The 27,541-nt window shown below is 39.5% G+C and overlaps 1 protein-coding gene across 4 annotated transcripts in view; it reads left to right on the plus strand.

The window, feature by feature from the left end:
* Positions 1–1,593: 1,593 nt before the first annotated feature.
* VCAN (versican) overlaps positions 1,594–27,541 on the plus strand; it is a 144,737-nt gene continuing 118,789 nt past the window's right edge. For all 4 annotated transcript variants that reach the window (XM_066273732.1, XM_066273730.1, XM_066273729.1 and 1 more), the window contains exons 1-5: positions 1,594–1,839; positions 16,223–16,298; positions 22,274–22,651; positions 26,636–26,810; positions 26,896–27,023. In XM_066273732.1, the coding sequence (XP_066129829.1) occupies positions 16,229–16,298; positions 22,274–22,651; positions 26,636–26,810; positions 26,896–27,023 (751 nt within the window). In that variant the 5' untranslated portion in view covers positions 1,594–1,839; positions 16,223–16,228. The remainder of the gene's footprint in view (positions 1,840–16,222; positions 16,299–22,273; positions 22,652–26,635; positions 26,811–26,895; positions 27,024–27,541) is intronic.

A 27,541-nucleotide genomic window follows, 5' to 3' on the forward strand; every position in this document is an offset into this window, starting at 1 on the left:
AAACGTATATTTTGAAGATTGAAATTCTCTTGACAAACTTACCTTTCTTTACTTAAAAAACTATGATCATGCAGGATGCATACAACTTGCAAAGGAAACTCACCAAAGAAATATAAATGTGCATGCACAAGAGTCTTGGTTACTACAAGTTTTACAAAATGAGCTTTGGCCAACCTACTACAAGAAATTCAGAGTGAAAAGGGATTTTTCCTTTCAACCTCACTGTCCTGAAGTATTGTGTTTGATGTAAATTCTAAGTAGAGATCAGACAGAAGAATTATGAAGATGCTTCCATATTTGTGTAAAAAGAAATGTTTACTATCCATTCCAGTAATCCCAGTGTTAACACTGATACACACCTTGGACTTAGTTTGTTCCCATTGTATAAACTCATACTTGACTTCAAGGAAAAAGAAAATACAAAGTCTTTCTAAGGGGCAGGAATCCTTTGTATCTACTGGTTAATCCTTCTTCTGTAAGATTCTATTGGAAATCCTTTGTAACACAATGCAGGGCACTTTTCCATATGTTGTTGTTTACCTAGTTCGGTGGGCCTGATTGAGAAAAAAAATCACATAAATATGAAAGATCATGGTTTCATTTCCTGATCACAGGTAAGGTAATTAATATATCCAAAGGGTCTCAGTCACTCAGAAAAATTATTAAATAGCATACCACAAGGGACACTTTGAAAAATTTAGGGAAAGAAGGGCGAAGAAAGGAGAAGCTAGACTTAATGTTGGTTTGCGTCAGAGGAAGAGGATCTGTTTGAATCCTACAAGAGAATTTCCTGTTCAGTCCTTTACTACCAGGGTCTTTGTAGATTGCGCAATGACACTGGGCTCCCCATTGGGCAGTTCCTGGGGAAGGCAGTGGGGAATTCTTATGCTTTCGCTCTAGGTCCCAGAGGGTCCTGTTTTCTGTGTCTCAGATTGGCAGAAGCCGCGAGCCTGACACTTCCCTCGGTTGGGACAGGCAAATTCTGTGGCTGCGTAAACACGCTGTAACCAAGTTCTTTGCTGATTTTACAGACTTTCATTTGCTCCCAAGAAGAGCTGACGGTACTCAATTGTCTAGTACTGGCCTGCCCCACAAATGCCTGGGGGCTCGTTCCCCCTAACCCAGAATTGGCTGTACGGGGGCGGGGAAGTGGGAGTGGGGAAGAGATGGGAGGGCAGTGGTTTCCTTGAGCACAGCGCGATGTTACTTAGGAAGTCGCTGAATGGGGAGCGCAGCTGTCCCCAAGCCGATTGGTACTTGTCAGGAAGAAACGCCGAGAGGTGGGAGTGCCTGGGGAGGGAGGCAGGCGGTCCCTACCGCGAGCGCGGGGAGCTGCTTTTCCGCCCCTCTGCCTGCTTTCCAAGCCCGGGCTCTGAGGAGTGGCTGAAGCAGCGGGGCGCTTCAGGAGCCTGTGAATGAACCCTCCCTCCTCTTCTTCCTCCTCCTCCTCCTCCTCCTCCTCCTCCTCCTCCTCCTCCTCCTCCTCCTCCTCCTCCTCCTCCTCCTCCTCCTCCTCGCTGAGTCTCCTCCTCGGTGCTGACGGTACAGTGATATAATGATGATGGGTGTCACAACCCGCATTTGAACTTGCAGTCGAGCTGCCCCAAGCCTTTCTGGAGAAGAACTCCAGCTGCGAACACTAAGTGCTGTGGACAGGCGCTGGGACTGGGATCTGCGGCCAGCCCCGCAGTCTCTCGCGTTCTCCAACCGTCCCGCACGCTCCGCACCCTTCCCCAGGCCACCTCGCTTCTTATGTGACCCGCCCGGGCAACGCCGAGCCCATTCGCGCAGCTCTGCGGTGAACTGTTTCCCACAAGCTGCACTAAGCCGCCTTTCAAGGTAATCACGTTTCTTTTGTTCCCCCTTAAAAAAAAAAGAAAGAAAGAAAGAAAAGAAAAGAAAAGAAAAGAAAAGAAAAGAAAAGAAAAGAAAAGAAACCTTATGGAAAAAAAGAGCTTAGAAAAAAGAAATACATTGCTATTAGTAGAAGGCTTTAATTAAGGCAAAGAGAACTAGCCGTAGGGCGAAGTTAAGAAAATATATGCACTTTAAAAATGCAGGTAACTTTCAGGACGCTTGAAGACAGACCATGGTGCTGAAAAAGATCCAGACAAAAGAAGCCTGAGGTGCGGTGGGGGGTAGGAATACTAACGGAATTGGGGGAAGGGAGGGGAAGGGTTTGTGGAGGCCCCTTAGAAAAATCGTCTTGAGCTGGAGAGGACAGAGGGGGACCCCCTGGCACCTTGATCATTTTTTGTTAACCTACTGAGGCAAAAGTTTGAATGGGGACTCCCAGACTTGCCCACATACAAGTCCCTGAAGCCTCTTTGGTGCAGGCCACCTGGTTCCTGGCCCCTGGTGTGTAGTCAATCCCCCACGTTCTTGGAAAGCTGCTCCCTGGCAGCTCCTGACAGGGCGACCAAACACCCCAGCAGCCCGGGACCTGCGCGGACGTGATCCCCTCAGCCCGCTGGCAGTCTCCAGGGAGGTCCAGCCAGGGGAGGTGCAGGGTCCCCGGGCTGCGTCTCCTTGGCGACTTGGAGGCTGTCAAGACTCTCTCCGATACCCCTGAGTTCTTTTGTCCTGCGCGCTGTGAGCCAAGGCGAGCGGGCAAGAGCAGGGATGGGGGTGGGGTTGTCTGAGCACCGTGAAGGTCTGGGCAGCGCCTGGGCGGGAAACGCTAACCCTGAACCAGCAGGGATGTACAAAAATTTCATCCCACCCTGAAGAGCGAAGTGGAGGCTTCGCTCGTGTCTCAAGGAGCAAACCAGCGCTCCAAGCACTTTACAGACAAAGGTGGCGCGGGGACTCCAATCTGGAGTCTCTAGGACCAGCCCTCTTGCCCCAGCGACAGCAGCTTTCCTTTTTCTTCCATTTCCCCACCCCCTTCCAGCTCTCGACCCAAGTTGAGCAACTTTACTGGCGGGAGAGGCCCCGGAGAGAGTGTGCCGGGAGCCCCGCCGGACGCCCTCCGCTGAGCGCCTCACCTCCCGGCAGAGGCGTGGGCGCTGTCCGGAGACATCCCTGGTGCGTGCGGGCTAGTGGGCATCAGGGTTGTCCTGGCTCGCTGTCTGTGTCACTGGGCGTGGAACGGTCAGTGTGTTAGGCAGCGGAGAGTGACGTAGAAAAATACTGTCATAGCCTGAACTATTTGCTCTGGGACCCAGCTGCGCCTCAGCAAGTCCGGCCTGTCCCCGGGAGATGCTGCGGGTGGGAGGAGAAATCTGTGCGAAGCTGGAGGGTTGTCCTGCCGTGCGCACACCCACGGGCGAAAAGACGGTCTCACATCTGTGTTCCTTGTCTCATCTTTGTTTCTCCCTGTCTCCATATTCTCTGCCTCCCTTCCCCTCTCCCAGCCTCTGCTGTTTAGTCTCTCTCGCCCCTGCGTCCCCTCCCCCATAGCTGACAAATGAATGGCTAGTGTGAAATCCCTGCCTCTCCTGTACGCCGAGGCTGGCCAGAAGGGAGGAGCGAGAGAGACCGTTCGCTTCTCAGGATCCGCGGGCAGTAGCGTGCCATAGACTTGCAGAACCCAGACGTCTAGGAATAGGGAGTTTTGTGGCGTGTGCGGGCGCCCCCTGATGGAGAAATCCAGCACAGGTAGAGAAAAAACGAGCCCCCCCAACCGAAGCCAGTCATTTCACAAGCATGGAGTCGTTCGTTTTCTCCTTCAGAATCTACAACATAAATCTAGGAGTTTGAAGGACCGGGTAGGAGACCTTGTCACTGCGAAGTTCAGAAGTGGCTTTTTCCGAATCAGTCAGAATAAGCAGCGAGTCTGCCGCTGGGCGTACGAGCCCATATGGCCAGGGGTGGATCCAGGTTTTGGGTGGGTGAGGGGGTGATGCTTGATTTGGGGTGTCACTTTAAGAAATATAATACATAATACCTTACTTTTGGAAATTTTCTTAAGGCCCATGACCACTTGAATCCAATGCCAGGGCCCCGCCCCAAGGCATTGCAAAAGCAGGGTCTCTAATTCAAAGTTTAAACCTCCTTAACTTGACGATACTCGACGAAAGTGGAAATTTGGAAGGAGGGCGCCAGGGGAAAAATGAGAAAGGAAGGAAAGGGGAAGGAAGGTAACGGTGGAGGGAAGGAAAGAAGAAAGGAACAGAGATGGGGCGGAGGGACGTAATACAGCTGGGCGCAGGCTGGGAGCGGACCGGCGGGGTTCGTTTCGAGGTGTTGGGCTGAATTTCGCGTTTCTTTTAAAAACAGCCTTTTAACCCTACGAGGAAAAACAAACGCGACTGAAGCGGCGAGCAGGGGTGGAAGGATAGGGGAGAAAGTAGCCCCTCAGAGTGGCTGGGGCTCAGCGCGCAGAGGGGCAGAAACCGCTCCCTGCACTTTTTGCAGCGCCGGAGTTCACATCCGCCGCCACGTGGGCTGGGTCTTTAGCTTCGGGCCCAAGACGGCGTGACTTCTTGGGCTCCAAGATAGCTGTTCTCCGGAACCAGCAGCCCGCGCGGCCTGGAGGCTGCTGGGCGCTCCGGGGTCCCTCCCAGACGCCAATAGGCGCGAGGCGGGAGAAGGCGGGGCGGCTGCGCGGTGGGAGCCCAGCATCCGCGCACCCAGCGCAGAGGCTGTTGGCTGCTCTTGTGGGAGATCGACTTCTTTCCAGACGGCGCTCAACACTTTTCTTAGAAGACTGATTTTTTTTTTTTCCTGGCTTCTTTGGAGCGATAGGAGGAGTTTTTGCCTTGAGACATGGAAGAGGCAAAGATTTACTCTAAGCAAACTCTTTTGGCAAAAAAATGAGACGAGTTTATCCTGTATTATATTCGTTCAGGTCAGTTTAAAGACCGTTTTGTTGTTACAGGATAATCACGTTCCATACTGTCATAAAGAGTTCATCTGGGATGGCAAACAATTGCCATTTTTGAAAGAACTTAACAGCATTCCATGAACCCAAGTATGAATGAGGCTGCGGGTGTAGCCGAGGTCCCAGGGAATCACCTGCCTTAGCGTGGGCCTCGCCCACAGTGGGAGCTCAGCAAGTATTTATACGAGAACTGAGCTAGTGACTTGTGGGGCAGACGAGACACTGCCACATCGAGTTGCATTTTAATGTCTCCTACTTCTTTGCCTTATCTTGGAAGAACAGTTTTAATGAAAGCTTTAATCTCACATTCTGACATCTAGTTGATCCTCTTTTTCTCTTTTTGACTCCTAAAAGCTGTGATATCAATTGTCTTAAGTACTGCTTGACAATTAAGCCAAATCTATCATGAAAATATTCATATAAAGTTTTAAAATAAGATTTAAGTTTAATATAAACATAAAAAACACCCATGGAAGCAACAGCTAGTTCTCTGCGATATGTAACTTGGAATACTAGCATATCAAGCAGAAGGTCTTAGAGACTGACTTCTAGTTCTGAGCTCTAAGAAAGGAATATTTTACAATTGTATATGCCTGTGTTGACTAAAACAGCAAAGGGTTCCAATGGATCCAAAAGTGATTGAGCAATTACTTCCTCCAGCAGGAAGTCCATAGTCCTTAACCTTGTGGGTGCTGGGAAGAGGGATGAGATCAGGACAATTGCTAAGAATTTATGTAAGAATTCCAAGTTGTTGCTTTTCTTTTCTCAATAGATAAAAAAGAAATTAAAATTCTTAAATTGTATTTCTGGCTTTTAAAATTGAAGTTTGAAAAGAATCCTCCTAGATTTACACGTTTACAGACAGATTTCTTCTTTTTCTGTGTGTTTACAAACTGAATGGGAATGTTTCTAATATTTTAAGATATCTATATCTACATTATTGTAAATTCTGTTTGGAAAAGACCTAAAAACTAACAAGTTTGAATATAATTTATATTAAAGATAGTCATTGATTTCTCTTTTCTCACATTCCTATGCTTGAGTACTTTGTGGTTAATGATTGGTCACTGATTGAGCATCAGAGTCTTTGAGAACACAAAGACAACCAAGGCTGTCTCCCAATGGTCATAAAACTAAGCTCTCTTGTATTGTAAAAACCTGTGTAATTTAATTAACCAATGTCACCCCAATAAATTCAATAATTTTTTTTAAAAAGAAAAAATAGAACAAACAAACAAAAACCCCCAAAAAACTAAGCTCTTTTTTCCTAGTGGGGCTTAAACATTTTTGTTGACTTTATTCATGGGTAAACATCACTAGACACTATATTTAAAATGAGATTTTGTCCTGTGACTGAGCAGAGCTTCTAAAGACACATGGTTCTTTTGAGGAAAAGAATGAATGACTGTAGTAGGCTATGATTTCACCACCCACCTAGAGGAACCAGTTAGGACTCACAAACCCTCATTGTTGAGGGTTACTAGCTCTGGTCTGAGAAAACAGGCTGATTGTTGCATAGGTCTGTACTTTACCAGAAAACACAAGGCCCATACTCTCTGGTTTGGAAGCAGAACAAGGGATATAGAGATAAACGTCTTGGTTGAGCTCTATTTCAATGAGTGAATTTTTGCCAATTTCCTCTGGTAGTCTAGACTTGGTAAATTACATATATATATATGTATATGTATATGTATGTATGTATGTATGTATATTCTCCAGGATTATTTGACTTTGCTAAGTTTTTATCACTAAATATTCTAGGAGTGATTGTACTTCAGTGGTTAATGCAAAGTACTTTTGTTTAATGTGTTTGTCAGTTATATTTCCTGAAATTCTATAGAAGGGTGTAAATACATACTGACATTAAAACTTACCATACTTTCATATGTATATATATACCCTTCCTGATTTTTCTAAGAATTTTAAGAGGTGCTTATGTTTATAAAAATGAGATTACATTGCTTATAATACACACATATATAATATGTAAGTTATAACCCTTTTATTTTTAAATTACTGAGTTGATATTACCTATGGGGTAGTGAGATAAGCACTAGAATGGAATCTGAAAGCTTAAAGTACACGTACCTGAGAAAACCAGATTAAGACACAACTTCTAGACCTTTAGTGTCAGAATCTATTAAATGGATATACAGTTATATACATCAAAAGGATAAACACCTGTGCAAAGGTTTTTGTAAATGGTAAGCTATACAAATAAGTGGTGCTAATATATGAAGTACATGGGACTTAGGTCTATCCAATTCTATAACCTTAATAATGACCACATTGCACAAATCATGTATTTTCTACTAAATATATAAAATGAGTTAGATAAAAGTATATTGTTTTCAGATCTGGCTAGTTTCGTTGAACAGAAGACAGAGCCCAGAAATAGACTGAAATGGATAAGAAAACTTAAGTGGAAAAGAAGGTTTATTCAATAAATGGTTTGGGGACAACTCAAATGGTTTGGTTCACTCAAAGTCAGAGTCAATTTCTACTTCATTTCTTATCCTAAAATAAACTTAAGGTGTATGAAATATGAAATGTGGGGAATGACATTTAAAGAAGATAACTAAAGAAAATCATGGGATTTTTAAAATAATAAGCTAGGAGTAGATAAATGTGTTCTAAACAAAAGATAAAACCCATAAGTTATTCCAGAAAAGATTGACAAGTCTGACTAAATAATAATTAAATGATTTACACAAAAACAAATAACACATTTGGAAACTCTCTGCAACATATGAGAGACAAAGAGCTAACTCTTGATATACCAAGAACTTTTACAAGTAAAAAAATGTCTACAATCTATCAAAACAAAAAGGCAAATATTATGTACAGGCAGTCAACAGAAATAAAAATATAAATGTTCTTTAATCATAAGAAGTTGCTCAGCTTCATTCATAATTATAGAAATAATAATTCAAATAACAATGATATGCTGCATCACTTTTCATCAATCAGAGCAGAAAAGGTGGAAACTTTGATGAAAGTTTGTGTTGACCAGGTTGTGTGACAACCGGGTCTTGGCATTTTCCCTAATAAAAATTTGGAAACAGTTTCAAGGCTTATCATGGAATTAGTGAAATGAAAGATGCTACATTCATCTAATGGAACACTATGCAGCTAAGAATAACACAGAAAAAACTACTTGCTGATTTGAAACATTCTCCAAGATTCAATGCATTTTAAGTGAAGACAGTAATGTACCAAACAGTGTATGTAATACACATCTAATTATGTTTAAAAAAATGGGCATATTCATTCATTCAACAAATAGTTACTGAGTGTCCTGGGCATTGTGGATATATCGATGAACAAAATACCAAAATCTGCTCTCCTGGAGCTTATATTATGGTAGGTAGAGAAAGGCAGTTTCCAAATACATACATAAAATGCTGGTAAATGCTATGATAAAAATCAAACATAAGGAAGGGACTAAAGAATGCAGTATGCTTTCAACAGACTGATGAAGAATTCTCCAGGCAGAGGAGAACAGTACTAACAGAGGTGACATGAACAATCTGGTTCAGGAACCCAGTCACAGGTTAGTGATAAATTCACATGTTGCCATTACTCTTGTGAAGTAAATTTAGGAGAATTCATGTTTAAACCATGACAGATTTCTTCCTGTATTACAGCAACTTCTCCTGCAAGAAAGCACCCTGGAGTAATATGCTAGGCAATGCTCATTATATCTACTTTGTGGCAGAAGTGGCCAAGACAGCTGGTTGTCCGGGGTAACTAATTTGGAGCCTGGAAGACAAAACCACTATGTCTGTGTCCCTAAGTCACCCTTTGTTCAGTGGGGCTTCCCCAAGATCAAGAGAGAATATTAAATGTCTGTTTGCTAGAATGTTGGCTCTCTCTTTCTCTGAGGCAACCAATTCTTGGAATGACCTTTATCCTCTCTGCAGTCATTTCTCATGGATAGGGGTCTGGTTGACCTTGTCTCTTGTGTCTCCCAGGCAATTAAACAAGGCGGTCAGCTGTGTCTTGATTGTTCAAAGACTTTCTCCTCTTCTCATTGACTTAACTGGAGTAGAAGGCTAAATATAGGCACTGGCTGTCCTATCTCCCAGGTCTTTTTATGCAAACATACTTGTTATCACTAAAAGATTATGCTTTTAAGACTAACGGGAACAGCAGAAAAATAGAAATGGAGGTCTGAGTGGTGCTGAAAACACACACACACAAAAGAGGCTTTAAAAGTTCCTCATTTACTAAGATGAAACACAGAAGGAAAATAATGTGCCTTAACAACCATGATTATGGACATAGCCTTCAGAATATTAAAGAAATGAATGAATGATCATGAACTGAGGCAACCAAAGTCAGTAAACCACTGAAGTATTTACTAAAGAAATAAATGACCATCCTTTAGATCAAAGGTTGCAAATTCAGGCACCTTCAGGGAACAGGTATGGAGTAGAAATTGATGAGAAGCCAAGGGTCCAGTGATTACCTTGAACGCCCAGAGGCAAGGTGAGAGGCTGCTGCTTGCCTAAGGCTGATCACTAGCCAACTAGAACATGAATCCAGACTTGCTGGATCTGATTTTTTAAAATAAGTCAGAGATCTGAGACTTAGTGTGAAAACTCCAATTTTTAAATGTTGGCAACTTATTTAAACATAATTTTACAGATGTATTGAAAACATGACCAGTCTCATCCTTGTATATTCAATGCACTGACTTCTTTACTTAGCCTTGTCTTAGGGGATGTTTTAAGGCCAGTGATGAGTATCCTTGTTGTATAGATGTGTAAGTCCAGTAGCCACGGCCACATCACAGCCGTCTGGCCCGTGCAGGTTTACGTTTGATTTAGACAGAAGGTAATGAAACAATGGAGCCAAAAACTGGTGAGCCATTAGCTTGAATTCTAGCTTGTACCCGGTGGGCAAGAAATACACACAGTGGGAAAATACTTCCCTTTCCATTCAGGGTTCCCAAAGCCACTGACTTATCTGAGTTTCCTAGAATCAAAGGTTTCTACCTCACCAGCCTTATTCACCTCTGTTCCCCATCTCCTTCTCTCTGCACAAACTCTGCACAAACTGGCTTCTCCTTCAGCATTCCGCCATCTTGGCTGCTTCTCCTCTCCTCCACATGGCCTTTCTCAGCTTTCCTCCTGCATGGGCTCCTCTGCCACATTTTATAGTGTAGAATTCAAAACCTTTAATCCAATATGCAAACAAGGAAGTCTCTGATACAAAGTCACTTAGGGTGGGAAAGGCTTAGTCTTAAAACTAAGCCTCAGGCTATAACAACCCTGCCTGCTTACAGCCTGTCCCCACACCCAATGCAAACTATAAGCCAGCAAACATACATATCATATTTGCAAACTTATTTGACCAACAAGATGAAAGACAATTTTTCCCACTCCCTCAAAAAAAGAGGACACTGTTATATGGATGAAGTATGGTATGTAGTATTAGTCTTTGATTATCTGTCTTGAAAGAGATAAGGACAGAAGACTCATTCCTGAGTCACGATCACACCTCTGCTATGGGTTTGTGAGATCCAATACTCTAGATCAGGGGTCTCAAACTCAACTCAGCATGTGGACCGCAGAGCAAGATCACAGCCATTCGGCCGGCGGCACTAGGTCTACAAAAGGCAACTGTTACGCAACACTTTTCTCATTGCAGTTGAAAACAAAAAAATCAGTACAACAAGCACAATCGTACATGCAGTTTACTCAGTGTCACAAAACGACCAGAAACTGTAGTTCGCATCACAACTGCTGTTAACTAAGCTAATATCTAGCTAGGATGCTAGAGAAATGAAAAATACAAGTAGGCCCCTAGGCTTACTTAATTTTATCCAAAATATTTTGAACTTTGTGGATTAGTCTGCAGGCCGCACAAAATTGTTTGGCGGGCCGCGAGTTTGAGACTCCTGCTCTAGATAGTGACAAATATCAGATATTATAATATCATGGTAAATATTCAACTAGACTGATTTAAATGTATTTTAGGTGTTAGCCTGCTTGCCCATTTCATAAGAGATTGTTGGCATTTTGCTTCAAAGTGTGTTTCTGAATAGGAAATGAAGGCACATTGGTCATGGATTTGGTTGATGAAAATCTTCAGGGATCTACTCTAAACCTGGTACTGTAGAAATATTGTGGGAATTAATAAGTTAAATATGATACTAGTTCTGTCTTCCAGAGTGCTAGGTCTATAGAGGAGATAAAACATGTTTACACATAAGTACTGATTCAAAGCACATAGAACAATTTATTGTAAGCATGAAGTTGCATACTGCTTCTTTATAGGGATAAGCCAGGTTATAATTTTCCAATTCAAGAACTTTAAATACTTTACTATTAATAATATGAACCAGAAAAAGAACACCTCTTATAGAAAGACTGAATTACTAATTTTAATAATAATTAAGCACTGAATACACTGTGTATCAGTGAGCTATATGTCATATGCATTATTCTATTGTAAAAGCAGTAGCATGGCCACCATCACAGCTGCCTGGCCCATGCAGGTTTGCATTTTTTTTGGACAGATGGTAATGAAACAACAGAGCCAAGATCTGGTGGACCATTACCTTTCATCCTAGCTTGCACTGGGCGGGCAAGAAATACACACAGTGGGAAAACACTTCCCTTTCCATTCAGGGCTCTCAAAGCCACTGACTTTTCCGAGTTTCCTAGATTCAAAGGTTTCTACCTCACTAGCCTTATTCACCTCTGTTCCCTATCTCCTTCTCTCTGCTCAAACTCTGCACAAACTGGCTTCTCCTTCAGCGCTCCAACATCTTGGCTGCTTCTCCTTGCAATGCTAATTTTAGAAACTGAGAGAGAGCGAGCACCCTATTTTATAGTGTAGAAATCAAAACCTTTAAGCCAATATAAAATAAGGAAGTCTTTGATACAAAGTCACTTACCTGAGGCATAAATGGGATTCCTCATAAGAGTGCACCACCCCACATCATGCAACAGTCAAAGGTGTGGGGAAAAGCTTAGTTTTGAAAAGATCTTAGTATTAAACAGGAAAGTCTTAGTCTTAAAACTAAGCCTTAGGGTATAACAACCCTGCCTGCTTACAGCCTGTCCCCTACACCCAATGCAAACTATAAGTGAGCAAACATATATCATATTTACAAACTTATTTGACTGCTATCTATCAATACTCACAACCACTCTTTATAACTAAGTACTACTTTTCACAATTAACTGGCTACCAAAAATGAGAGAATTAGTAACTTACTCAGAATCACAGAGTATGAGTAGAGGATTCAGAACTTGAATTCAAGACTATTTGACAGTGGAGTCAGACTTTTAACATTTATACATATAAACATTTCCAGAAAAACCAACAAACAACAAAAAAACACATCATTTTTTTCTTTAAGGATCATAAGAAATTATTGTTTATAAGTACTGTTGGTCAAATAAGTTTGTAAATATGATATATATGTTTGCTCGCTTGTGACTTATATTGGGTGTGGGGGACAGGCTATAAGCAGGCCAGGTCGTTGTAGCCTAAGGTTTGGTTTTGGGACTAAGCTTTTCCCCACACCCTTGACTGATTGTATGATCTGGGTGGTGCACTCTCATGAGGAATCCAATTATGCCTTGGATAAGTGACTTTGTATCAGAGACGTCCTTGTTTGTATATTGGATTAAGGGATTTTGGTTTTCTACACTATAAAGTGGGACAGACCAGGAGCTTGGACACACAGTTCCTGCTATCACAATTGCAGGGGCTTCCCTGATCTCTGGCCCTTCATGGGAAGAGCTGGTTTTCTGCTTTTCCCTTGTCTTCTTTTGTGGTTTGCCTGTCTTGGTGAGACACCAATAAATAGGATGGCCCCCCATCCTCTGACTCCGCCATTTCTTTATCGTCTGCCCGAATCCAATGGGAACCTGCATGTGAATGGCCACAATGGCAGCTCCTGGCCTTACAAGTACATTTGTAGAAAGGCTTCTTATTTGGATTCAGTTAATACTTACTGAATGTATTTTCTTTAATTACATTTTATGATTCAACCTAAAATCTCTTCTTGTTTAGAAACTTTTAACTAGAGTGTATGAAATTGATATCTTTATTTTTTCCTGAAATACTGTAATGCAGTGGTCCCCAACCTTTTTTGGGCCACGGACAGGTTTAGTGTCAGAAAATATTTTCATGGACTGGCCTTTAGGGTGGGACGAATAAATGTATCATGTGACCAATACAAGCGTCAAGAGTGAGTCTTAGATGGATGTAACAGAGGGAATCTGGTCATTTTTAAAAAATAAAACATCATTCAGACTTAAATATAAATAAAACAGAAATAATGTAAGTTATTTATTCTTTCTCTGTGGACCGGGTACCAAATGGCCCACAGACCAGTACTGGTCCATGGCCTGGGGGTTGGGGACCACTGCTGTAATGGCATTAAGATATAGGTGTATAATTTCTGCTTGTTGTTGTGGGTCAAATAAGTTTATAAATATGATGTATATGTTTGCTTGCTTATAGTTTGCATTGGGTGTGGGGGACAGGCTGTAAGCAAGCAGGGTTGTTATAGCCTAAGGCTTAGTTTTAAGACTAAGCTTTTCCCCACACCCTTGACTGTTGCATGATAGGGGGTGGAGCACTCTTATGAGGAATCCCATTTGTGCCTCAGATAAGTGACTTTGTATCAGAGACTTCCTTGTTTGTATATTGGATTAAAGGTTTTGATTTCTATACTATAAAATGGGGCAGAGAAGCCCATGCAGGAGGAGAGCAGAGAAAGGACACGTGGAGGAGAGGAGAAGCAGCCAAGATGGCAGAGTGCTGAAGGAGAAGCCAGTTTGTGCAGAGAGGAGATGGGGAACAGAGGTAAATAAGGCTGGTGAGGTAGAAATCTTTGATTCTAGGAAACTCAGATAAGTCAGTGGCTTTAGGAGCCCTGAATGGAAAGGGAAATGTTTTCCCACTACAGGAAATGATCAACATACGACCTATGCAACTTACAACCATTTGACTTTACGACCACAATCGCTAGTCACGACTACTCCGCGTCTGGCAGCACAAGCGTTGTTCAGCTGGGTGTATGACAGTGCGTACCAGCTTCTGGCAGCACTAATATCTTCATATGCACCATTTCAACTGTTATCTCAGATTCGATACAATAATGAAAGAAAATTATGATAAAATATGACTTAAAGATTTTTATAACATCATTTTACAGTACTGTACATATAGCCTACTCAACTTACTACCAAATTGTGTTACGACCGGTCTGTCGAAACCAATTGTGTAGTTGTAAGTAGAGCACTAGCTGTATGTATATTTCTTGCCCCTGGGTGTGAGCTAGGATTAAAGCTAATAGCCCACCAGTTTTTGACTCTGTTGTTTCATTACCGTCTGTCCGAATCAACTGTGAACCTGCATGGGCCAGGTGGCTGTGATGGTGCCCGCGGCTACTGGCCATACATTTTGGTATCTTATAAGAAATCCAGAAATGTAGAAATCAAATTTTTTCAGTAAATGTTTAACAATGCTTATTAGCATATTCTAGTAATTATATGCTAAATAATAAACTGAATTGTTAAGGTGATAAACTAGAGAAACTTGATAAGACAATAAACTGTATGTTTTTCACGATGAGTTGTCAAAAGGTTTATAGATGGAAAATACATATATAATGTATTAAGTTAAAAATGCTTTTTAAGAAATATCTAGAATTCTATAATTTTATTTTAGAAAGGTTCTAACACTGTAAGTTATATAAAATAAAACAATCAAATAGAGAAAAATATCAAGGAAAAAGGAATAGCTAGCATAAATTATGGGACTGAAATTGAGCTCAAATTGGACTTGGCTTCTTATAGCATTTGGTTGTTTTCAATCTAGATTTTCTAAATAATATAAAATTTAGATATTTTCTAAGTAAAGTGTTATGAAGTTATTCAGGGCACCAACTCAAATATGTATCAGGATGCCTTCAGCTATAGTTAACAGAAAGCCTTGATTTTACTGGGATTAAATAATAAGGAAATGTATTTATCATATAAAAAAAGTTTAAAGGTGTGGCTCACTCTAGGCTTAAGCTCTATTTCCCCCATTCTTTCTTATCTTCATCTCTTGAAGCTATTTTATAATGTCAAGGGTGCAAAATGGCTGCAACCACTTGAGAAGAAATAGTCTATCGTGACAATATGCAGTGAAGAAAAGCAAGCGTCTCTTCTTTTTTTTTTTCTTTTTTAAGATGAATATAGTTTTCCCAGGAGCACCTTCTCAAACCTCTGCAGAGATCTCATTGGCCAAAAGTACGTTATTTTTTATGTCAGAACTCCTAGGACAATCAGGATCACCCCTTGGGCTGGGGTTTGACCCAGGCTCCTCTAACGTATATGGCAGTGTGAAGGAGGGTCCATACTAGAATGGACTCAGAGTTTTGTTGGAAAGGAGAAAAAGGAATGGCTAGGGGTAGCCAACCAACAATGGCTATTACAGAATAGTTCTAAATGTGGCTGAGAAGGGAACAACTGTGGAGATCAAATGATCTTCTGTAATTTTTTAGAGACTGGCTCTTTGATTTCTAGATGGTCCCCAACACTGGTACTTACCCTTTCCATAATTATAGCTTCATAGAAATTTGAACTGGAAGGGACCATTCTGAGTCACAGTTTGTTAACATGTCTTCCCCAAAATCACTCAATAAATTAATGGCCAAGCCAAGACAGGGTTTCTTAACTCAGAAAGGGTGTTTCCTTCCATTCTTTACCATTTAGACTTTAGAACTGTTAGAATGACTTTAAAACTAGTGGCAAGCATTGGTCTTTCTTATAATTACCAGTTTCTCATAATACATTGATTTTGTTTGTTCAGCCTCCTAGAAACTAAATTGAGTCTGTGCTTTAAAAAGCCTGCTGAAATATTTTTTTTTCTGTTTTGATTCCATGTTCATGAAGCACCAATAGGTTCTTTTTGACCACATATTTAATGCAAATTCTTTTCTTTCAACATCTCTCCCTAGTACTTTCCTATCTTCTCTTGCTCCATTTATGACCAACTTCCTGTTTCTAACTAGACTTTGTGGTAACCCCTCTCTATTTGTGCCAGCTCCTAGCTACCAGTTATAAAGGCTGTGGTCTATATTGTTCTTCCTACAACCAATCCAGTTTTGGTTGTCCCACACATTCATATTGTGTCCCCAAACTGGGTTCTGGGATTATTTTGGTAACTACTGCATTGGATGAATGTCAAACTAGTAATTAAAGTGTTGGGACAGCTTCTCCTATTGCAATTTCTCCCCAGTTTTTGCAATGCAAGAGGAGCTGCTTTTTGTACTCTTATTTTATTCAGTGTACAAATAGCATAAATCACATAAAGTGTGATTTATGATCCACCATAAAGCCAAATGCTCATGATTTACTTTGTATTTTCATTTACTTCTAGGACAAGATGTTGATTAATATAAAGAGCATCTTATGGGTGTGCTCTACCTTCATAGCAACCCATGCACTACCTAAAGGTGAGTGTGGTAACAATCTCTTTGGTACTAAGGGAAATAAAAATTTAAGTACTGGGTCATGGAATGGCAATATGGAATCACTAGAATAAAAGATGAATTTTTTATCTGAAAAGTGCTGAAAACTTTTAGTTAAAATATTATTAGGCTAAAAACAGTAGTTTTAAATCAATCAATCAGTACAAAATAATGAACAGGATGGTAAACAAGCAGGTGGGCTTTCAGTAACTTCCCAAATTACTTCGAGGCTGTGCAAAAGGCTCATACAGTCATTCCTTGGTGTCCATGAGTATTGATTGGTTCCAGGACCTTCCACAGATACCAAAATCTACAGATGCTTAAATCCCTTATATGTAATGGCATAGTATTTACATATAACATTTGCATATCCTCTCATCAACACTAAATCATGTCTAGATAATTTATAATGCCAAATATAATGTAAATGCTATTTTAACAGTTGTTACACTATATTGTTTAGAGAATGATGACAGGAAAAAAGTCTGTACATGTTCAGTATAAAGGCAACCATCTAGGTTTAACTATATAGTACACATCAGCAACAATAAAACATTAAAAAAGTTTTTCAATGTTCAGTTTCTTGAATCTGTGGGTGCAGAACATGCAGATATGGATGGCCAACTATATATGTCATTGGAAAAATTTCTTATCTTTTTCAATACTACTCAAAGTCTTTCCTATAAAAAAATGACTATCAAACCCTCAGGAGGCTAGATTTTAAGAAAAGTCAACAAGATAAAGAGAAGACTAGCAGCCAAGTATTTGCCCCTACCTCCCCTTCTCTGTCTTTCTCTCAAAATAACTGGATAAGTTCACATACAGTGTTTTTCTTAGCTTTAAATTATATGTCCACCAAATGAATGTTTTACAATTCCATATTTGTGGACTTTGACCAGTGAAAAACGATATAGCCTTGAGCTTTAGTGAGCGACTCTCGTCTAGTGTACTTCTCCAGACTCAACTTCCACTTTTTTCTCACATTCACTCTATGCTCAGACTCTCTGAAGTAATTTGCAATTCCATGCACTGACTTTCATATTACTGTACCTGGTTTTTCACATGTAATATTTTCTGCTTGGCAGTCCAGTCTCTTATTCTCTACAGTTCTACTTCAACTCAGTTATTATGACTTAAAGTTTTAGTATCACTCCATCTATCCATCCATCTATTTATTCATCCAACCACTCTCCATTCACTTACATATCTATACACTGATAGAGTTATTTGAGTACCTTCTATGTGCCAGGTTTTATGAGTGTACAGTGATATACCATTGGCTTGGATTTCATTAAACTTAATTTCCTAGTTATATGAGACAGTAAACAAGTAAACAAACAATCCCAGTGATTTCAGACTGATGAAAATAAAGCAGTGTGATATCATAAATAATGATCTGGGTTGGGGGATGTGGTAAGGCTTCTCTGGGAAAGTAGACTTAAATTGAGATATGAATGACCTACACAGCTATCAGACTCTAAGGTCCGCCAATCTGTTAACAGCCCAGGAAGTATACTCAGCATATTCAGGAAGTAAAGGTGAAGGTCACAGAACACAATAAATAACAACATCCACTGAAGAGGGAGAACATAGAAAGGATCTATAGAAAAGGGAATTAGTTTGGGCAGGTAGCAATAGAAGGGGATTGCAGAGAAAGTAGTAGGAGAACCGTGAGGGAAAAGCAACCATCCTTCACTTAAATTTTAGACTTTCTACTTAGAAAAAAGGGAAGCAATGGAAAAAATGGTATAGCTTCTCGACAGTATTTTAAAGTAGTAATAATAGTTAAAAATATTGAGTAACTTGTATGTGTTAGGGAGGCCTTGTTGAAGTATTTTTACATAGTTTATTTAATATTAACTCTCTAACGAGACAGACACTTTTATTCTTTCTATTTGGCAGATGAGGAAACTGCAGTACCAAAAGGTTGGATGCATAGCTAATGTAGAAGATCATGCAGCAATGTAGTGATGGAGTCTGGAGTTGAACCCAAGCAGTTGGGCTCCACAGCTATCAGACTCTAAGGTTCGCCAATCTGTTAACAGCCCAGGAAGTATACTCAGCATATTCAGGAAGTGAAGGTGAGGGTCACAGAACGTAATAAATAACAACATCCACTGAAGAGGGAGAACATAGAAAGGATCTATAGAAAAGGGATTCCTTTGCTTCCTGAAAATGCTGAAAAATATCCTGGGCTTTGACAGATTGGTAGACCTTAGACTTTAATAGCCATCCATGACTTTTATATCTCAATTTAAATGTTATATTCTCTAAGAGGCTTTACCACCTCCCCCAACCCAGACCATGCTGTTAACCACAGTTTTATATTTTACTCCAAGAATCAAGTTCTTTGTAAATCTATGATCACAATTAAGAGATATAATTAGTAGGGGGTAATTTCAGAAGCCTTGAATTTTTTCATATGAGAAGCAAAAGTGACAACATATGATTTACATAAAACAGATTTACCAAGTTCAATGGGATACACAGCCGTACCTAGTTGTATGTCAACACAAGTACTTAGGGGTTTTTTCTTAGGTCTCTGAAAGTTCAATAACTAACATTAAGGAACATCTTGTGTACTGGTAATTGACTTTATTTTAAATACAAAAAGCTTTTTGCTTTAACAATGTCTATCACATTGATTATCTACCATTGACCTAGTTATTTGAATATTCCTCTAATATTAATAAATGAAGTCACGTATAGTCATGAGTAAATAAATGAGTTAGAGAATAGTATATATTTATCATCTGAGAAGGTGGTAAATTCTCACACCCTCAATCTTACATGATTTTGAGCAAAGTGTCTGTGTATATAGATGTGTTAGGTCAAATTGTATAGATTGTTCTGCAGTATTTACTGACAGAGAACAGAAGGTAATTGATTATTTGTTGTTTCATGATTTCTGCCTTACTGTGCTCATTTAGATCACAAACTGTCTGGTGGAAGTGGTGAACATTTTGTTAGCATTCATTTTTATTACTTGTATTGTCAGAATTTCAGACAAGTTCTTGCAGGTAGCAGTTTTCTTTTTTAAACAAAGATAGTCTATAAACATTATCCTCTGAACTACTAACTTTCCTTCTTAAAATATTTAGATTTAGTGAACTTAGTTCTTGTGATCCAGTGCATTAAGACCCACGGTTTCGTACACAACAGAGCTGACCACACAGCTTTTTGTTAACCCTGGATTCTACGTGAAATATATATTTATATCCAGCCAAAGCTTTTAATTTTCTTGTATCTATAAACATCCAGAACAAAACATAACCCTTGGGAAATTTGCCTTTTTACATAATTTGTTCCAATATATAATTCCATTACAACAGAGTTATGCTGTAAGTTTCTGAAACTTCCTGATTGGCTAGATTGGGCTGAATTACACATCTGTTCCTACACATTCAAACCTATGAAAATAACTATAATTTAGTAATAAGTATTAAGGAATTGAAAGTCAATTATGTTAAAATTATTTAAAGGAGATGGTGAAGAATTTTATAATTTATATCACCATTGAGGTTGATAAATTTATTTATTCTACAATTAAAAAAGCAACTCTTTATTTCTGGTGAAGTCAGTCATCTAAATAACTCTTCAGGAAGGAATATGACATTTTTTAGAACATATAATAAATGTAAATTAGGGGATTTTTTAAGTTATAGAATTCTTACCCCTTCTCAAGACCTGTATTCTTGGCAATAAATAAATAAGTAAGTAAGTAAATAAATAAATATTGTATAGTCTTCTTAATGGGTTACAAATTAAAGGTCTATGTAATAGATAGTGGTTACTCTCCAGGAGCCCCCAGTGGACTTTATAGATTTATTTAAAAGATCATGAAATTGCTTTAGTTTTTAGTTCAGATAGCAATTTAAAAAATAGGATGGATTAGAAGTAGGATAGGTATAGACTCTGGAAAAGAACTAAGACTAATTTTGAGACAGGAGAAGAACCCAGTAAATACCAAACAGAAAGATTCCTTGTTTAAGTGTAAGGTGACACGTGTATGTTCTGGCCCAGATCTGTCTCCAGCCAGCAGGGCTCTTCATGTCACTTCCTCTCAGTGGAGCGTCCTTTGTAAGGGATTAGACTAGTTTCACTCTGAGCATGAGCTTTAAGTAAGAGAATTTATTTTGTAAGCCAAGGTGGCCATTAAAAATAGAATTATTTCCTGGCTGTTATATCCAAAGTACAAATAGTCTTTGTAACATTTTAAAGATTAACTTAGTGGAACTAATAGCATACTTCATTTCATTTTTATTTAATCTTGTTAAGTGCCTTAAATTCTGTTTTGCACAACCTATATATAAGTTAGTAAAGTGATTAGACATTTATTATAGCAATGATCATTTGGAATAATTACTGGTTTCTATCATATAGTAAATATAATACTGTATTAATTATTCTAGATTTATTTCTCACATGAAAAATTTTATAAGCCAGTCTTTCTGAAGTTAAATTTCAATCTCTAGCAATAGAGAGTATTTTGTTTCTTAAAGAGTATAATATTTCCATATTTTCCTGCAATTTTCAAAATGTCTTATCCCAAACTGAATCCACAGGGCTGTACTGGCAGCTATATTATTTCTGATGCATGTTCATACTGATACCTTGTGTATTACTAACACCTTAACCACTAACACACTGTTAGATATACATCATATTGTTAATTAAGAATTATTTTTTTACTCCACTTAGAGGCTACGATTAACTTGTTCATCATATTTTCTTAAGCGGAAGTTACTGGTGTATAATGATAATTTCTGTTGTTATTACCAAAACATAGACACCGGAAGATGGGGGAAAAGGGGTATGGATTCCTATAAGACTGAAAGAACATCTCTTTTGAATGTAATGATGTTAAATTATAGCCAATGCACTCTTTCTCATTAAAAGTTTAAGGGCTTAAACAGAAAAAGACATTGTGAAGATTAATACTTTAGGAGGGGTAGGTAAGCAGATGTCAGCTTTCCCCCAGGATATAATCTAGAGGTAATGTTTCACTGCAAAGTGATTGTAGCTGCATTTGTCATTATGATGAAAGCCTTTGGGTCAAGCACTGAACCAATAAGGGTCCCTTCAAGTGTTAGACTTCTCCCTGCTCTATTCTACTGAAGTACTTTTTTTTTTATTTTCACTTCCTCTTTGAATTTTATTTTCATTTCCTCTAAGACAAGGGTCCCCAAACTTTTTACACAGGGGGCCAGTTCACTGTCCCTCAGACCGTTGGAGGGCCGGACTATAAAAAACTATGAACAAATCCCTATGAACACTACACATATCTTATTTTAAAGTAAAAAAACAAAATGGGAACGAATACAATATTTAAAATAGAGAACAAGTAAATTTAAATCGACAAACTGACCAGTATATCAATGGGTACTATGCTCCTCTCACTGACCACCAATGAAAGAGGTGCCCCTTCCGAGTGTGCGACGGGGGCCGGATAAATGGCCTCAGGGGGCCGCATGCGGCCCACGGGCCGAAGTTTGGGGACCCCTGCTCTAAGCTAATGTGGCAGTTACCTTAACAAACATTTTTCATTTTCTGACCTGTAACATAAATTCACCTTCCAGCTGCTCTTTCTGACTTTGGTCCAGTCTTTGAAACCTGCCTTGCTGGCTGATTCTGGGCGCCTTCCTGACTGCTCGCCTTCCTATACTTGCCTTATATTATTATTCATTTGTTCATGTTCAACACTGAGTTACGAATACTTTAAAATTAATGTCATGTTCTTGGTACATAAAATGAACATTATTAATCCCCATCTTTGTTATAAAACATTGAAATTGTACATTATTCTTTTTTGTATATAAAATCATTCTCGTTATTTCACATATTGAAAATGTAACAAATTTCTGTAAGGCTTTCTTATCCATTCATGTATTTAATAGACTCAGTTTGAATTTTTCTTTTTAGGACTGTTAATTTGGTTGTTGTTTTTTTTTTCTTTCTAGTCAAAGTGGAAAAAAACCCACCTGTGAAGGGTGTCCTCTCTGGAAAAGTCAACCTACCTTGTCATTTCTCAACCATGCCTACCTTACCACCCAGTTATAACACCACCAGTGAATTTCTCCGAATCAAATGGTCTAAGATGGAGTTGGACAGAAGTGGAAACAATTTAAAGGAGACTACTGTTCTTGTGGCGCAGAATGGGAATATCAAGATTGGCCAGGGCTACAAAGGGAGAGTGTCTGTGCCCACACACCCCGAGGACGTGGGCGATGCCTCGCTCACTTTGGTCAGACTGCTTGCCAGTGACGCGGGCCTCTACCGCTGTGATGTCATGTATGGGATTGAAGACACTCAGGACACGGTGTCATTAACTGTGAATGGTAAGGCTTTTGGAATGTATGAGAAGACGGTATAACATGATCAGTGTGCAGAGATGTGTTGTAGAATTGGGCACCTGAAACTTGTATAATTATGTCACCTAGTGTCACCCCAATAAAATTAATAAAAAAAGGTGGCATAACATGACACCTGGTTCAAGAGTGTTGTGAAATAGTACTCCAAAGCAACTATTGTTTAGGGTTTGGACAAGTGGAAAAGCCATCAATCATCCCAAAGATCTATGTCTTTTAGCAAAAATATACTGTTATTTGTTTGGGGGTCAAGAAAGGTGACTTTTTACACAGCAACTTCTATGATTTAATGTAGAAAACATAGTTTGTATGCTGGAAATAATAAATACCTGAGGACATGGCATATAGTTCAAGATTATTATTCATTGAGACCTATCCATGATTGCTTTTCAACACTGTAAAAGCTAATCTAGATTTTGTTTTAATTTTTACATGTGTGTGTATGCATACATATATATACACACATCCATACGCATAGATACACACCAAACCCCCTCCCACTAATCTTGTTTTTTCTCACTCTTCTGGCATGAGTTTTAAAATCTTTGTATTTGCTTTTAGGAAATATAAATTCTATCTTAATTTACATTGAAAAAATAAAGCACTTAATAAGTACCATGGTACATATCACAGTGCCTTGAAAAGGACTCAATAAAAAATTAAATTGGATCAAAACAGGAACTCAGTGAAAAAAATTTTTAAGGTTAATACACTAGTTGTTATCCATTAAGTCTTGCAATGAAACATTTGGTTTTAGCATTCTTTCAGGGGTGGTTTATATGTCATTTAAATTTAAGTTAGGAGACAAAGCAAAGAAAAATTGCTTTAATTGGGTACACACATAATACCATAGTTCTTGGAAGCAGAATAGTTTGGCAAGTTATTAAGCAAAATTATAATACCCAGACATGATGGGACAGATTTTTCTTCCAACACTTCAGTTCCTTATAATATATTTACCTTTCAGAAACATATACAAAAAGCTTTCTTAAAACTTTTTCTTTTGTAGCCAAAAGGAAATACTTTAAATTTCAGATGTAGCAATTTAATTTTCTGGACATCCTTTTATATTCAGGTTATATTGCTCTTATCCCACAAATTTATTTTTATGTTATCCAGGCATCTACGAAGTAGCCCGGGCTCTTTGCTCTTTTAAGCTTTTTATCATTTATTAATTAGCATAGAATTGTTTTGCTCTATTTTTATTTCTCTAAACAGAGAATTAATAGTGTTAGATACACACTATATATAAATTTATATAATAATATATAAATATATAATATATAAAAATAGAAATATATTAAATATATATATTTAAAAATCTCCAAAAGAGTTTTAACAACTTCTTACAATTCTTACCATCAGAGAATTAGCAGTTGACTTGCCCCTTGCCCCCCTGAAACAATGAAAATCCTCTGCTAATCTCCTTAGCCACAGGAGGTCTCCACATTTCCCAATCGCAGGTGCTGGTGCAGGCTGATGTTTTCTGCCTTGGTCATGGAGGCCCCTTTGTGCCTCTTACCACAATGACCAGTGCCCATGAAGGTTTTTCCTTACCGAGAAGACTACTTGAAGCTTCTCTCAACAAAAGACTACTTTAAAACCATTCAAATTCTTGCTTACACCTTAGAGATTGTTATAAGCTATCTTTCATAATTACCAAATACCACCATATATACTTCTTAGCAATTTTAGAGTAGTTCTGTAAAGGTACACAGTTTCAGAAAGGCATTTGATGATTTTTTTTTTCAATATCAGAAATGGAAAAACAAATGTTGGTTGTCAGTGCATCTGCTTGGTGAGTGTGCAGGTCTTTTTGTGTTGATTTCAATCAGAGGTACTTATCCATGACGTGGCCAGCTGGTCCCCCATTGTTACTTTATTGACATAGACCTAAGAGAGAGATGGTCTAAGGACGGACATGCAGGAGTTTCTTACAGCTAAAAGGCTGTAAGAGACAGACTTTTGTCAACCCCACTGAAGTACTAGGAATAAAAGGAGAGTAGAAATATTTTAGAAACCAAAACTCATTCTTCATAACCACAAAAAAGTGGTTTTACATGATATGACTCAATAAAATCTCATTCATAAGAACCAGTTGGCCCAATTTCTATTTTCCAGTGACTTCTCGGACACATTAGCTTGACTCACTTTGCAGACCAATAGAAAAAGTCACCATTTACACCAATTAAAAATGGAAACACTTTTGCTGATGTGGGAGGAGAGGACCCCCAGCGCCCCCCTCAGCTGCTCTTTTTTTGGCCCTTTGACAATTCCTTGAGCCCTGAAAGATGCAAGAACATGCAACTCCTAAAATATAACTCAGGCGAGCTTGCAGCAAGTACCAGGATCCTGACTTCTACCCATGGAACCTGGAGCTCTTGAGGACTTCTTTGGGATAAAAGTTCACATTTAATCTGTCATAGGGAAGACCCTAAATTATACTGATAGTGAATATAATAAACATTTGAGTTATATTTAGTAGTCTATCCAACATTTTCAAATCCTTACCTAATTTGAACATCCTATCAGTCAAATAACATAAACAATATTAGTTACACTTTAAGGCTCAGTATATGATTAAGGACTGGTATATGATTAAGGTGTTAATTAGGAATTAAAACAAGTCTTCTCATTCATACATAGTGCAGTATAGTTTCCATCTTAGTATCAATATATTGTCTCTGTAAGTAAATATCTCATGTTTTATGTTTAGGAGAAGTGGTGTTTTTCGTTCTTGTTGTTTTTGTTTTTCTTTTTTGTATTTTTCCGAAGTGAGAAGGGGGGAGAGAGGTGGCAGACAGACTCCTGCATGCACCTGCCAGGATCCACCTGGCATGCTCACCAGGGGGCGATGCTCGGCCCATCTGGGGCTTTGCTCTGCTGCAACTGGAGCCATTTTAGGCCTTAGAGCCCCTCAGCACCAGGGCCAACATTGCTCCAATGGAGCCTTAGCTGCAGGAGGGGAAGAGAGACAGAGAGGAAGGAGAGGGGGAGGGGTGGAGAAGCAGATGGGTGCTTCTCCTGTGTGCCCTGGCCGGGAATCGAACTCGAGACTTCTACACGCCGGCCGACGCTGTACAGCTGAGCCAACTGGCCAGGGTCGTGTTTTTCGGTTTTTTGTTTGTTTTTCTTCTTTTCTAAGTTAGAAGAGGGGAGATAGAGAGACAAACTCATGCATGCACCCTGACCAGGATCCACTCAGCTACTCCCATCTGGGGCTGATGCTCTGTCCATCTGTGGCCATACTCACAATTGAGCTATTTTTGGCTCCTGAAGCTCCATGGAGGGATCCTCAGTGCATAGGGCTGATGCATTGGAATCAATCAAGCCATGGTTTTGGGAGGAAAAGAGAGAAAGAGAGAAGGGAGAGGGGAGAAGGTGGAGAAGCAGATGGTCACTTCTCTTGTGTGCCCTGACTGGGAATCAAACCAGGGACTTCCATAAGCTGATGCTCTACCACTGTGCCATCCAGCCAGGGCCAGGAAGTGGTGTTAATAAATGTCCCATGTGCTTCTTTTGAGTTGGCCCTGGGAAAAATTATGAAGTAGAGGTTGGTCTTGTGGCCTCCTTAATTCTTTGTACCTCTTGCCGTCTCTATTCCATTTTGTTGTCCGGTGTCCCCCTGATAGCCTGAATACTACTTGTGTTAGGACAACTATCTACATCTTGGGATTTAGTGGATTAAATCTTAGATTGTTTATGTGTAAACAGAAAATTTGTGGGTAGTAAACTTTCTAATGGAGCAGAATGGGACACCTAGGTGAATGGCATTTCTGGGGCTCCTCATAGCACCATAATTTTGCTTAATGTTACATAAAGTAAAAATAAAGAATTACCATGATGTTATTACCATGTTAGCAATTAATTTGATATATTGCTCCAGTGAGAAACTTTGCACATGTTGGTGGGAGATTTGAACATGCCTGTAATTGTTTGCTGCTGTCTTTGCAGGGGTTGTGTTTCACTACAGGGCGGCAACCAGCAGGTACACTCTGAATTTTGAGACTGCACAGAAAGCTTGTTTGGAAGTTGGGGCTGTCATAGCAACCCCTGAGCAGCTCAATGCTGCCTATGAAGATGGATTTGAACAGTGTGATGCAGGCTGGCTCTCTGATCAGACTGTTAGGTGAGATGTCTGGGGGCCACAGGCTTTATCTCATTAATTTTGGAGTGAGGAGAAAGTGCTAACTAATAGTCCTTTTCTTCCCCAGATATCCCATCCGGACTCCCCGAGAAGGCTGTTATGGAGACATGATGGGGAAGGAAGGCGTCAGGACCTATGGATTTCGTTCTCCTCATGAAACTTATGATGTGTATTGCTACGTGGACCATCTGGATGGTAAGATGTTTACATATCTCTAATTTAATCTGAATTAAGAAAATTGAGGAAAGACCGGGAGCATGTGGAATAAAACAAGTCTTCATGCTTGTTTGGATTCCAAACAGCAACATTTATTTTAAATGACCGTGTGATTCTGTGTTGAAATAAGCTTAAATTAAAGTGGAAAGAGAAGGAGTGTGTAAATGGTTATACAGGTTAGAAAGGTCTTTAATTAATAGCAAGTTTTCTTTCAGCCATGCTGCAATTGAACTATTTCCAATATACTTTTAGCGCATTAAGAGTAGGAAGTGGTACCTATACTTGATGGAACTTTAGGTAAAATCCTGTGATGACAAACCATGGTGGGTCCAAGTGCTGATAAGCATCCTGAAGCACAACCAAATAACATAAGTGAGCCCGGGAGGGGTTTCCATGTTTTGCTTATCCTGTTTATTTTGTTACACTGATATTCAGAACAACCATTCATTCATTCAGCCAATCAACACATTAAAAAAGATCACCTACTTTGTGGTAGG

This window comes from Saccopteryx bilineata, chromosome 4 (assembly GCF_036850765.1).
Source record: "Saccopteryx bilineata isolate mSacBil1 chromosome 4, mSacBil1_pri_phased_curated, whole genome shotgun sequence".
NCBI classification, from domain to species: Eukaryota; Metazoa; Chordata; class Mammalia; order Chiroptera; family Emballonuridae; genus Saccopteryx; species Saccopteryx bilineata.